This window comes from Crocodylus porosus, unplaced genomic scaffold (genome assembly GCF_001723895.1).
Source record: "Crocodylus porosus isolate Cpor-Errol unplaced genomic scaffold, CroPor_comp1, whole genome shotgun sequence".
Classification (NCBI taxonomy): domain Eukaryota; kingdom Metazoa; phylum Chordata; order Crocodylia; family Crocodylidae; genus Crocodylus; species Crocodylus porosus.
Genome location: NW_017728910.1, coordinates 13,507,899 through 13,521,870, shown reverse-complemented (window position 1 = coordinate 13,521,870; position 13,972 = coordinate 13,507,899). Strand labels below are relative to the sequence as shown.

At 40.6% G+C, this 13,972-nt stretch overlaps 1 protein-coding gene across 1 annotated transcript in view; it reads right to left on the bottom strand.

Moving 5' to 3' along the window:
* Positions 1 to 4,183: 4,183 nt before the first annotated feature.
* SAMD7 (sterile alpha motif domain containing 7) overlaps positions 4,184 to 13,972 on the bottom strand; it is a 13,279-nt gene continuing 3,490 nt past the window's right edge. Inside the window, exons 3-8 of the mRNA XM_019532517.1 lie at positions 12,794 to 12,930; positions 11,493 to 11,571; positions 8,206 to 8,888; positions 6,865 to 6,986; positions 5,244 to 5,354; positions 4,184 to 4,456 (exon numbers count right to left, since the gene is read on the bottom strand). Of these exons, the coding sequence (XP_019388062.1) occupies positions 4,184 to 4,456; positions 5,244 to 5,354; positions 6,865 to 6,986; positions 8,206 to 8,888; positions 11,493 to 11,571; positions 12,794 to 12,930 (1,405 nt within the window). The remainder of the gene's footprint in view (positions 4,457 to 5,243; positions 5,355 to 6,864; positions 6,987 to 8,205; positions 8,889 to 11,492; positions 11,572 to 12,793; positions 12,931 to 13,972) is intronic.

Here is a 13,972-nt window from a genome sequence, read left to right as displayed (position 1 = left end):
TAAGATAAACCTGGATGGATGTAATATCAGACTTAACTGATTTAGGTTAAATCAGTTTGTTGAACTACTGTCCCAGATCCCCTCCAGATTCAAGTTCACTCATAGCCCCCCAGAATCTCAGGATGCTTTGCACCTCTTGGGCAAATCCCTCCCTCACAGGATGGGTAGGCTAGGTTTGGCCCAAGCTAGGTTTACTGCAGCCAAGCAAGGAGGTATGTTCTAGTGCCCTCTTGCTCCTGGCCTGGGTCTCTGCAGGCATGTGGCTGCATTTCTGGATTCAAAAGTGAGTATTTGTCCTCTTGCTTATTAGTTCAGTCTGTGCAGCTTAGACTAACCTGCAAAGATTGAATAGATTCAGCCTCAGGCTTTTTGACTGTCTGTACTTAGCCTAAGTGATACTTCTCCTCTTATTTTTTAGTTAGTTTAAAGGTGCAGCTAACACTGTTAGCTGCCTCTCTACTCCTTCCTTCAAGCATAGGAAAAGAATAAATTATTTTTCTAGCAATGTGCAGAATAATCCAATGTGTGTAAAATATTCTCCTATTTCTTCCCCCCCCCCACCCCCAATGCACAGTTCAGATCCCAACTTTCCCCACCTGCATAATTGTTCAGGTTTAAATTCATTTACAAAGGTAGGTATAAGTCCGCAGATTCAGATCCTAATCTTAACTCTCAGGGCAAATTCCCATGGACACAAGATACCGAGTCAAGTTTCTTTCTAGTTTCTTCAAAAATGTTTGACTTCTCCCTATTTGTTCTTAGTAAGTAACTAATGCTGCAAAGGGGTTGGGCTCAATTTGAGAAGGAAGTCAGTTTAGTTTAGCTAACTGTAACTTTGTAATGACATCTTGTGGTTGATTCACCTAAGCGCATAGCAGAGATCTACCCATCCACACTGGCAGAGTTCAAGAAGACTGTAAACCTCTTTGTCCCATAAGAGGAAAACAGAAAGGCTTTTCCGTAAGCATTTAGTAGGAAGTCTTGCAACCTAAAATTAAACCACAAGTAGAATAATACACAATAAAGAGAAGGTAGGAAGCAGTTTGGAAACCACTGAATTAATTGTGTTTAATTAGATAAAGGGACATGGTCAACAAAAACATTTAGTCATTTTTACAAAAAGATAAATCTCTTAAAATAACTTCAGGTCCTATACCTGTATCTAAGTCTCCCTAACATTTTTAACAACCACTTTTTGTTATTTTTAGCAAATATTTTCCTTTTCCCTGTTGCTGTGTGAAAAATCTATACTAACAGAAAGGGAAAACTGACTCTTATTTAACTAACTCAAGAAATTAAACTAACTCACAAATTAAAGAATACGAGGAAAAAAATCTTACTCTATTTATATCTAGTGCAGACAGGCACCTAGTAATCCTAGATGTTACTTAGTAGAATAGCAGATTTAAAAAAGATCAGGCAGACTACAAACCTACTAGTAGATTTTGGCTTTTTATCCAAAAGTGTTTAAAGTATTTTTAAAAGTATTTCATAAAAAACACTGAACAACACCCCCATCATTTCTCAAAAAGTTTTTCTTAGCCATGAACAAGTATGAAAGGACTATTGAAAAACATGTAAATCACACTTTCTGAAACTATTTGAGAAACATTAACCAGCAAACTGATTGTCGTTTAGGATTAATATCTCCTACTGAGGCTTTCTATAGAGATTCTTATGGAATTATATTTAGGTGTTATGGCTTCTGTAATTTTTTAAATAATAGGCATTTAGTTTCAGGGAAATGTCTTATTTTTAAGGAACAAATTAAGATCTTTTAAATCCCAGATTAAGACATTATTTTCTTTAGATTATATTTTTTTCTCTTTGTAATCCATGGATCCCATTGATTTCAATAGAATTAAGAACAGGATTCAATTTGGCAGATTCTGGGCATAACTATGTGTGAATTAATGCGCCTTTTTAATGCAAATTAAATTTAGTATCTCCAATGTGAAGTACTAAATTAATGCACATTAGGTTGCGCTAATACACGATAGTGCATTTGCATGTGTTTTTAGTTACGCTTAATTTGCAGTAGACTATTTTACTGCCCGTTAATGTAATGACATGGTTTTTTATGTGATGCTTTAATGGGCACTAAAATAGTCTACTGAACATTAAAGCACATGTATAGATGAATCCTTAGTGTCCATTGGCATTTCTATAAATATTTTTAGTATTGCAAATGTGACAAGTTTAGGGTATTTTTCTGCCTATTTTCTAGTAATATATCTCATACTTGCATTGTTAGGATGTAATGGGTTTTATTGAATTATACTAAAACTGGAAATTATATTTTAGTATGTAGGCTCTACATATTATAATTAGCATCATATGTAGCATACTCTGTATTGTAGAGGAATATATAAAAACCATGTATCAGTTCTAGAAAGCAGTCAGTGATAAAAACCCCACTGAAAGCACCCTCATGCTCCTACACTTTTTAGAACAAATCTTTGCTGATTCAGGAAGAGAATACAAAAATAATTATTTTGCTATCAAGGCCACACTGTATGAACCATACAATCAAATAAGATAAGCATTCTCATATAGTTTCTACTGATAGCATTATATTAAATTATTTTCTGATGCACAAACACATGAGTCACATGACCAAACACATAGACTAATTTATCCCAAGATAAAACAAAAAACCAGGTGCCCACAATCTAAAAGGCAAATGAAAAACATATAGTAATTAAACATTAATTAGCTTAACATCAGCATTCCTCCTGGTGTTTAATTACTCAAAGTCACAAAGTAGGGGGAAGGGACTTTACATTACTAACATATGGTACATCCAAAATTTGTCAAGCCTCAAGCTTAAACATTTCATTTTATCCAAAATATTTGTGGAGTTTCCTGAAGTAAGGACTTCTTTCGGCAGCGAGGAAGATGGGAATGGAAGTGAACACTAGAGAATCATCAAAGTCTGAATGGGGGGAACAATGTGTGACCAAAACCAATAAAGAGGGACCCAAGAATAATCCACATAGGAACTACCAGAAAATTCTGTGGGATTTATCCCTTTCTAAAGCCTTGGCTTTATGACTTCACTGCTTTTGAGTGATAAAAGCAATGGGACACCATATTGGTGCACACCACAGATGACTGGGTCTGAAATGGATAACCTCCTGCAAGGCGAGGTGCATTTGAGATGTGTGCTCTTGAGCAGAACGTGCTTTTTAATGCAGGGCCTCCTTGGGTGAATTAAGACATGGGAAAGAGGTGCTATTGCAGTCTAGCTAGCAAGGATCCTGAGCCCAGTGGTGGTTGGGAGCCTGAGCCAGCTGGCTATATGAATTATGGAAAGCATTGCTGTTTCTCTGGCTGTCTTCAAAACAGCCTCTATTCTTGTTTCCTCCTAAGCTCAATCAGTCAGGTGACACAGGGCTCAAGCATGTTAGCAGGCGTATCTCAGACTAAAGGGCATGGCAGTTACATGTATCATTCTTATGTCCACATCCTGCCTCCAATACCATATCTTGACTCCTGGTGGACCCGGGCAAACTTTTAGTATCGGGCCCCTCTTTATCAGAGATAATTATAACAATAATTGGACAACAACAACAAAATTACCATTTTCAGTAATTTACCCTTTCTGTCCGGGCAGCCTCCCAATTTGCCCATGCCTGTGTCAGGCTCTGCCTGTCTCCACTTCCCCAATATTCACAGTTAGGGCATTAAAACTTACTCAAACTGCAGTGCTTTGTGCTCATTTCTCTGTTGTATGCGGTTATACCCACATGCTCCCACTGAATTCTATCAGAGTTTTGCCATGGGATTCAGTAGAAACAGTGTTTAGCTCTGGGAAATGCTAAAAGATTTTGAGCAAAAGCACTGTGCCATCCCTTTTTTTTCTCCCCGTCAAGTTTCTCACACTTGGAGATCAAGCCCTAAGATAGCACGCTTTGAATCCCTGCTAGATTTTAGTGAAGATAAGGGAGTTAGATTTTAATTATATTAATGTTCAACTGAAGGAATTGCAGTTGAAACTAATTGCACTGTTTTTGCATTTTCTAAAGAAAATGTTTTTAAAGTATCGAACTGAATCCTGCTGCATTTACAGGAGATTTCACCATCCCCAAATTTCACAAAAACTTCAGATGTACCTTCAAACTCTTTGTAACATATCAATTCTACATTTATTAATAAAAACACTGCATATCTTGCACCCAACTCAACTCTTCTGAAAACTGACCATCTGGAAGTCAGCCTGGGCTCCAGCTGTGTCGCATGGATTTTCCCTGCCTTCTGAAACAAGCTGCTCCACTGTTTTTGAAGTTTCTGGGTCCAGTGAGCAGGGACTACCTAGAGTATCACCACTGCTATTGCAGTGCACAGGGGAGGTCATGTCGGAGGGCTGATCTGATGGTTTGCCTGTAGTAGAAGGAAGGGGCATTGACAGAGGAAGATTCATCATGCAAAATGCATTTCCTAGACGTCGAGACACCTTTAAAGACAAAACCAATTATGGTGATTGCGTCTACAAATAATGTTGGTTTATTAAATGACCAGCTTAACATTGCATTTGATTTCAACGCCAGATTATCTACAGGTGGATGGAGACATGGCCTGAGAGCCTTCTGGCGGGGTACTCCAGCCATCTCACAAAGACAGGTATCGTAGTTAGCAAAAAATCTGAAATTTCTTTGACTGCCCCTCCCCCACATTTCTGAATTAAACTGGCCATGCTCATTTACTGAATGTGTTTGGCTGTGCCCTGCACCACCTTTAGGGGAAGGTGAGCCACATTCCCTGTAGTGGTGCTCTTTAGCATGCATAAGATAGCAACAATGAAAGCTAACGATAATAAGTAAAGGAAGACAGGTCTAATAAGACAATGAGAGACGCTGGAGAGTGTATAGTAGAGAACCACCCTCAGTGGCCAGAGGAGGGAAGGAATGAGAGGAGATAGGTTTGTTTAGTCAATTATACCTTCTCATTTCTAATTTCAATCCATGCTATGATTTTGGCTGTGGATCCTGACATTCCCAAAGGTACTCACTCCAGTTACTGTCTTTTTCAAGAAATCATTCATAGGCAGTCTTTAACTTGATCTAATTTGTTGTCCACCTGGAGTGGGCAGTGCATCAGGTCACAATATTATTTCAGATATTTTGTGAATGGAAAAATATAACTTGGAAAAGTCAAAAGAGGTTCAACTCAAATGCTTCGTATGACTCACAAATCTTTCATTCTCCAACTGTTTGGAATTTGATTGTATTTAGCCACTGTACCTGAGATCGAATTTTTAGTGCTGGGCCAAGTTTTAATCCCATTGTGTCCAAAAGATGTTCTTCTGTGAGCAGTGGCAAGGTTTCTCCATCAATGGCATGATCTTTAAATAACTTATCAAACAAGGAAATTATTGTCACAATTTGTTAGAGCAGGCTTTACCATTTCTATTTTCTATCTTAATCAGTATACATAGATAATAAAAGTGGAAAACAAAACTATTAAAGTAATTCAGCTTATATTTGTCAGAGCCAAAAGTTAAAAGGTGCTGATGACACCAAAGTTAAGAGTTACCAAGTTAAGAGAGACAAGCACCAACATGCATGCAGGTAGACAGCCCTTAAAGTAAGTGCGCATGTTCAGACACATGCCACGCACATGGCCAGTGTGTGATTAATAAGGTATTCAATTTGACAGAGCGCGCATGCCCAGTCATGCACTAGCAGATAGCCATGATGTAATCAACTAGAACTTTCCACAAAAGGCATCGTGTGATTGGCTGTTTAAGAAGTATTTAAGCCAACTGAGTTTCCGCCCAGACAGAGACTCTCAGAGAGTAGCTCAGAGACCACCCCAGAGTCCCACGGAGACCAGAGACCCGCTAAGACCTTGGGCTACTTCACAGGCTGGCCACCTGTGAACCCTGTCTCTCTGCCACTGCTGTTCCCGGCGTACCCCATCCCTGCATGCTTGTGTTCAGTAGACTTGTTTCCGTCAGCTGTCATTCTACTTCATTCCTCATTCCGCTCCATTCTACTCCGATTACTCCGTTCTATTCTGTTCTACTTTATTTTACTTTATTAGTTCAGTTAGTTGTTTTCAACTTAGGGTTCAATCGTTCTGTTTAACAAAAGATTACAACTGAAACCTACGCTCCCTACAAGCGTAAGTAATAAAACTATGTTGCAACCACTACGCATCAGTGCCGTCTCTGCCCCGCTAGCCCCCGCCTGTTCGCCCGAGCTTATCATCTAGCACTGGCGCTCAGGACTGCTGACCGCCACAATATTAATCCAATAAATAATAGCTTCACCTCTCATTTTTGGGATTATGTGGCTATCAGCATCTCTACTTGAAACATATCTACTGATTCTCAATAAGCCCTGACATGATAACACTGAAGCATTATTTAGTTTCATTATTTTAGTGAAAGTAAGTATTTTGTGATCAATAAAGGAGGCTTTTATTACACTCGTCTTTTCTTTATCTATGAATATGCAAATGTACAGCCTTCTGTTTATATTGCAAGTGATCTTTCAGAGGAAAATGGAATGAGTAATTTCACCATCCCTTGACTACTGAAATCGTAGGTTGGTTACATGAATGTCCTAAGAAAAAAAAAGGCTGCTTCTGTCTGTCCCCAAATTGTGCAAAGTGCTCTCCTGGAGACTGGGGAGAAGGCATTGGATGGGGTCCTTATGCTTCCCCTAACTATTCCCATGTCACTTATCCCCTTATCCATACCAAAGAGCATTAATCAACACCACAGTTTCTTTAAGAAAGGAACTGTCTTTTATTACATGGCTGCAATCCCAGCTAAATATTATCTGAACTTTAAACTCAGGATATGTATCTTTAAAGATCTAAACATGTATGGTAAATGTGTTTAATATTAATGATCACCTGAGCACAGTCTGAACAACCTGGGAGACTAATAATAAAACTGAATACGTCATTGACCGTCCATTTGCGAATGTCTTCAACGGAAGAAATATCGTCTCCATTCAAAATCAGGCTGTGTCCTCCTTTAAGAAGAAACAAAAATATTTCCATTATTTTGATTGACAAAGCAATAGGAAAAGCTTAGTAAGAGTTTATACACACCTACAGTATCTACTTCATACACTAACAATGCTACATAATCACATGCACATAGCTAAGTCTTAAGCAAAATATGAAGCTGTCACTCATCGCTTTCTGATTCTGAAGGGTTTATTTTTTTCTTTTTTGTTAAATGACATTTTTTAAAATCTATATTCAGTGACATTTGGGAACAGTTTATTGTTACATGCGTCCACATCCTTATTTAACCTCAAGTCATCACACCCCAGATCTGCTGTAAACACATGCAGAAAGAGAATGGAAAAGAGAGAGCACCACTTTCAGAAACTGCAGCAATAATGTTTATTTTTGCACTGCCTTAACCTGCATTTACTTTGCAGACAGAAAACACGTTTAAGGCTTGCCGGCAAGCTGCAGAATTCATTCAGTAGTGACACAGACTGGCTTTTGTGCATGTTCTTGGATGTAGATCTGAGCATACCTTCATTTAACAGTAATCCTCAATCTGTGGTTTGAGACAGAGACATCTCTTAGAGGACTATAGCTGACTGTCAGAGAATTCAAGTCTTGGGTATACATTTCATTTCTGGCAATTTATAGGAAGACTCCCTGTGCTACCTGACAAACCAAGAAGCACTGATCAAGCAGGCAGTTGCTGCCAGGATCCTTCCTACCCTGGCATCTATCCTCAGAGTATGGAATACACTGAATAGAGTTGAAGGGAATGATTGCATGACCCTGATATAACACATGGTGTGTGTTATTGTCACATCTACGTGTGATGTAATCTTGTTACAACAGCACAGTAGCATAGCACAAACATTACATCGGTTTGTAGGAGTTTGTTTTGTGAAGTTCCCCCTTTGCCACTCTGTCTCTTGCCTGAGTGCTTCAGCAGTATTGAACATCACTGCCTTAAAGACTAAAACTATCATCATGCCAGGAAAACAACATGGGAAATACACTATAAATGGGAGAGATTGCATTTGTTTGCCATCACCCATAGGCATATATCAAGCCATTGTTACTGTTAATTGCAGCACAAACCACTGGTTAATCAGTTAACTTCTTTAAAATTCTGGAAATTGGGAAATAAGGTTAAAATAAAGAGAGAACAATGAGAGCTAATCAACTAAAAACAATTCATATGACATCAAATTATTATGTGAAGACTTGACAAACCTGGAGGTAGTAGTGGGTTACTGGGTAGAGGGAATCCATATGGCAGTGCTGAGAATGTCAGTGCAGATGGATACGTGTACTTGTCATCAAAGGCTGTACAGGAGTTACTGGAGTCCTTCTCATTTGCACTGCTGCAGACGTTTGTTCCAGTGGGAATTTCATGAGTAGCACAGCTTTTTCTCAGGCCAGGTTCAAACTCTTTACAGCTTTTGGCAACTGTAGCAGAAGGCTCAGCATGGGCTTTGTTTTGTTCCTGTTTGCTTGGTGTCTCAGCTTCTGCTTCTCTCTTGCCTTCTTTCTCATCATCAGCTGCAACAGAAGCAGAGTCAGCAGACTTGTCTTCAGTTTGGCTCTTGCTGCCATTGCTGTTGCAGTCTCCAGTTTTGTGAGTCCCAGCTCTTCTTCCTGGCCGACGACCTCTCTCTCTCTGTAGACTGCTCACAGGAGGGTATGGGCTGGTCGCCACGAGCACAGAGTTGCCATGAAGGTCATCAAGCATGGTTCGATGAACATATAAGTCACTAGGAAGGTGGCCATCAGGTAGTCGGTGCCTACCACGGAAACCAGCTGAGCTAACTGGCATACCATGGTACAAGAAAGGTGCTTCCAGACCCAGTAGCCCTTTGCGATGAGCTTTCTCAATTTCCTTTTGTTGAAAAATAGCACTCATTTCCATTTCCATTCTAAGAGATGCAGAAAGCGTAAGCAATGAGGACTGATCAGTTCTCTTGTCTTTTCTTTTTCAGTGACAGGTTAAAACAAAGGGTAATTGGATAGAAAAACAGATTGAAATAGAAAAATATTGCACTCTTTTTTTCCCCCTCTCCCATGTTGCTGGACATGGAAGACCCAGATGAACAGCAGAGGAAACAGTAAAAATGACTCTACCCAAGGTGCTGCCAAATACACAAAGTAATACAAGAAATACTGAAAAAATATTTTGCTTGTAACAATAGTGGATGAAATATTTTTCAGCACAGATATTGCTGCATCAATTACATTTACCTCACATTTTGAAAACTTCAATCCATAAAGGTTAAAGATATTTCTTAAAAACAAAAGCTGAGCTTGCCAAGCAAAACTTGACAGTAAACTGAAAGAAAGACAAGTATTTGACTTGGCATTATTCTGACATTACAGGCCTCTGTGATATTCTAGAAATAATTACCATCTGAGTGAAAATCTCATGACAGTCCTTCATTTTGCCTTGGCCCCATCTATTGCTCAAGAGGTTGTAATGGGGCTGGATTCTTACAGTTAATGGTCAGCTGAAGATAAAGCTAATGGAATGGCCTCCTGTGCTAGCCCCTGCCTGTTGTCTCTGTAAAGAGGAGGCTTGCAGGAGGACAGACCAATGCAGAAACAGGTGTCTGATCCTCCCTGGCAGCCCTTGCACTGCACCAACTGGAGCTCAGACACTGAGCAGATCCAAGATACCCTTCCCAAATTCAAAACAGGGAAGGCTTTGCCCATCATTCCTGCCTTGAAGAGATTCTATTGTGCCTCCCGTATGAGAAAGAGATTGGGAGAGGTCAACCAGTTTTGTACTGATCAGGACAGTTTCCTTAATATCTTAATGAAAATAAAGGGCCAGAGAACACTGGAAAAGGTGTGACTGGGGAATTCTTTTACAGATTGCAGAAGCCTCTGTGCCTGCATGCTAGGTCCTTGGGTGACCTAACGCACACAGCTGTCATACCCTGGTACCTAATGGAGATTTTCCTCACACATCCTTGTGACAAGGCATTTAGCACAGCTTGTTAGAATCTGACAGCCCATACCATGAACACTTCTGCTATGGCCTTAAACTGGCAACCTTTGGACTAGTTAACTGAGAACTTTAGCACCTGCACCACACCAGCTCCCTAATGGAGACTGAGTGACACCGAATCCTTGTGTCTTTGGACCTCCTGGTGATATAAAATGTAAAAGGTAAAGAATGTAACTTCAATAGTTTGGGCATTCAGCAAAGTAGAATCAGTCTGGGCAATGAACAGAGAGCAGTCTTGACAGAAAAGTAAATAAAGGAAGGTTTAAAAAGGGAGTTATGGTGTGATGCTGCTGAATCCTATCCTAGTAACAGGATGACCTGCCCTTTTCATCTGGGGCCAGCCTGCCCTGTTTTGAAGCACAGGCTCTTCAGTAACAGGTGTTTGGGGTTGGTAGAGCCAGGTGGGAAGGAGTCAGGTGAGTACCTGATGAGCATTTAATTTCTATAAAGGCTGAAAACATCAGTGTGAGAAGAAGCATTATAGGGTGAAATTTGTTGGGGGTAGTGTGTTCCCCCCCAAACATTGTCCATACACAAGTGGGGCAAAAGTAGCTAGGAGTCTGTGGGTCTGGGGAAAGCTACTTGCTGGATTTTGTTTAAAGTATTTTATTTTGGGGGTTTGCTTCATGAAGGAAGGAGTCTGAATGGGCTCTGGGCATGGTGCTAATCCTTCCTGGTCTGAGGGGACAGATCCACAACCTTTCAACCCTTTCTGTTAATCATTTTCTTTCTACATTTTCCCTTCTCTCAGTCTTTGTTTTGAATGTCATTGTTTAGGGCATTCTCTTTCTGCTGTCATAAGCCTTGACTCAAAGCTCTTGGGGGAATTCACCCACTGTGTTCTGGGCACCCATAAATGCAGGAAGTTGGTATAACATTTTGCAATTTTAAATTACAAAGCTCAACAGAGAGAATGGATTAAGAGCCTGTTTTGATGGTGAGGGTAGAGTATGTGGTGTGTAGGGAAGGAAATACAGGTTTTTGAGCCACCAGCTGATTATATGAAAACCACAGCAAATTGCCAGACCCTGCATAATGATCCCTGACACCAACATTTACTAAGCAGGACTGCTAGCCACTGTGTATGCTGGAGAGGTTTCCAATCTTCCCACAACACCAGCTGTAGAATTTAAAATGGAATGAGTCATGCGACCAAGTTGTGAAGCTTAGACCTTATTCTGAGACTTTCTAGAATCAAGGTGTTTGAATCCAGGAGTCCACATCAGAGACAGGGGCATGTTGCAAAGCTTGGATCCAGTTACAATCTCCAACTTGTTCTGGGGGGTTTGTCTCTTAGATATCCCACTGAAAGCTACAAGGAGACTGGGAGACTAACAGAGTTTAGCTGCTCTTCAGGCTTCCTGAAATCTTTAGGACTTCTTACTATTCTGGATGGTTGAATAAGTATTGCTATTTCCTTTAACAAGGCACACCAACATTAGGTCATTGAAAAGTCTGTAGTTCAAGCATTTCTGCCTGCTGCATGAACCTCAGAGCACAGCACAGAGTCAATTACCTGGCAATATTTTGCTTTTGAACCAGCTCCTGCCTCCTGGCCACAGCTTCCATGGATTCTGGTGGGAGAAAAGTGTATCCTAAAAAAAAAAAGTTTAAAAATGCTTAGAATTCTCTCATTTCTGCCAAGCAAATAGAAGCACCCAAAGCTCTACAAGGACAGTTTAATGGGATGCTAAAAATATGAGCTTTAAAATATTTTTTCTCATCATTGGTATAACTTTGAGCCAGATCTTATAAATGTTTGTTACTTCATTAAACTTATTGTGGTAATTAGCATGAAGTCAGCAAGTGCTTTCAGGGCCCAATCCTTAGTCAGGAACATGCATATATATTCCTCATAGGCCAGGGCAGAAGGGATATTTATGTGGCAGCTCCTGTCTTTGAAGTATGTACAAAAGCCACTCAGTAAATAACTGATGATTTAGAAAAGGCAAGCCAATTTGTTTCATGTAAGTCTATTTAAAGTCTGGCTACCCTGAACTTGCATTAAATTTTTAATAGCATTTCCTCCAGAGGACTCTTCAGATCCATCTGTAGTATGTCAAAGGCAGAAACCTACAGCAGGGAGAGAAGCTGAAGCCAAAAACATCCTGTTTCTGCATCTTGGAAGCTTCTAAAAGCTGCCCTGAGCCCTGTACTCAGGCCTACATAACACCTGCAAGATACAACCTCTGATTGTTGATTATTTTCAGCATAACATTATTTTCAGAGTTCTGAAGCCGTGAAGTTTACCACTGCATCCACTTATTCCCATAGGAACATACAACAATAAAGCTTCCATTAAATGTGTACCCCGCTACATGGGAACAGATCAGCTCCAGGCAGAATGAATGGGTTCTGATCAGAGAATATGATCAATAACAGCTCCTTTAAAACAGCCAAGATAAACAGTATTCTATTAAAAAGAGTTAAATATATATACCACAAGGTGCATCACCGCTTAGACAAATGTTTCTGGTTATTGCATTCCACTAAGGTTGGGAGATTTGGATAAATATCACATTGTTAGAAAAATATGAATGGAAATAGAGGGAACATTCTCGCAAAAATAAATCGAATGAAGATCTTATAGGCTCAGAATATCCATTAAATTCTATCTTGTGTGTCATAAATCCTATAATGGCACAGGCTGGGATTTCTGCTTGATAAGCATGTCCCTTTCATAATGCTCCTTGATAATGATTAATGGAATTACACACATTTAGTCCCATCAGTTACAAATGTTATGAGTAGCTATCAGCAGCTGTTTTTCAGTAGCATACTACTGATTTTCAGGAGTTGCATTCAGCTGGCTGTTACCTGGACCAGGGTAAACCCGATTGGACAATATGTTTGGCATGTTTGTAGGCTGGGGGATGGAAGGTCCAAGGTGGGAAGCTACATGAATCTGTCTTGGGTCAGCTGATGCCATCATTTCGGTAGAAGGCAACAAGTCCCTAAGCAGAGAGAAAAAATGACAGTCAGACATGCAAAGCACATCCTCCAACACTCGGGTTAAAGGATTGATTATTTCCAGCATGATATGAGTTTCAGAGTTCTGAAGCTATGACGTTTGCCCCAGGTGAGTGAGTTAGAACTAGGACCATTATCTCGCAATTTTCCGACATTTTTGTTACAGAACGATCAAGAACAACCTGGGTTAATGTTTCATCCTGTATGTTATGGGATGTGGGGCCTTTGACAAGCATAGTCATCAATACTTCAGTTTTACCTTTCAGCTGGAAGACAGTATGTGCAGTAGCACCATGTTCCAATGCTGCCCTATGGCTTGGATTCAGAGAGAACAGAGAAATTGTCTTGACTCAGAATGTTCATAGCATAGGGACTTATTAAATGGTTGGGTCAGCAAATGTTTGTGGAGTTAAGGGAATTGGCTGGTGTCATTGCAGAGCCATTGGTTGGTGTCAGGGATCATTATGCAGGACTCCTGATGCTTGGGCCAAGTCCCTGAGGACTGGAAAAGGGCCAGTGTGGTCCCTATTTTCAAGAAGGGGAGGAAGGAAGAGCCTGGCAACTACAGGCCAGTCAGTCTCACTTCTATCCTGGGGAAGGTCTTTGAAAAAATTATCAAGGGCCACACTTGTGAGAGCCCTACAGGGAAAGTGATGTTGAGAGGTAACCAGCATGGATTCGTGTAAGGCCGATCCTGCCTGACTAACCTGGTCCCTTTCTATGACCAGGTAGCAAAGAGCTTAGATGTGATGGAGGAAGCTGATGTCATCTTCTTGGACTTCCAGAAGGCCTTCAACACAGTGTCCCACCCAATTCTGGTGGGCAAGCTGAGGGACTGCAGCATGGACGAATGCACAGTCACATGGGTGGCAAACTGGCTCCAGGAGCGAACCCAGAGGGCGGTGGTGGACGGTTTGATAGCAACCTGGGAGGGTGTAGGCAGCGGAGACCCCCAGGGCTCGGTTCTTGGGCCGGTGCTGTTCAACATCTTCATTAGCGACCTGGACGAGGGTGTGGAGAGCACCC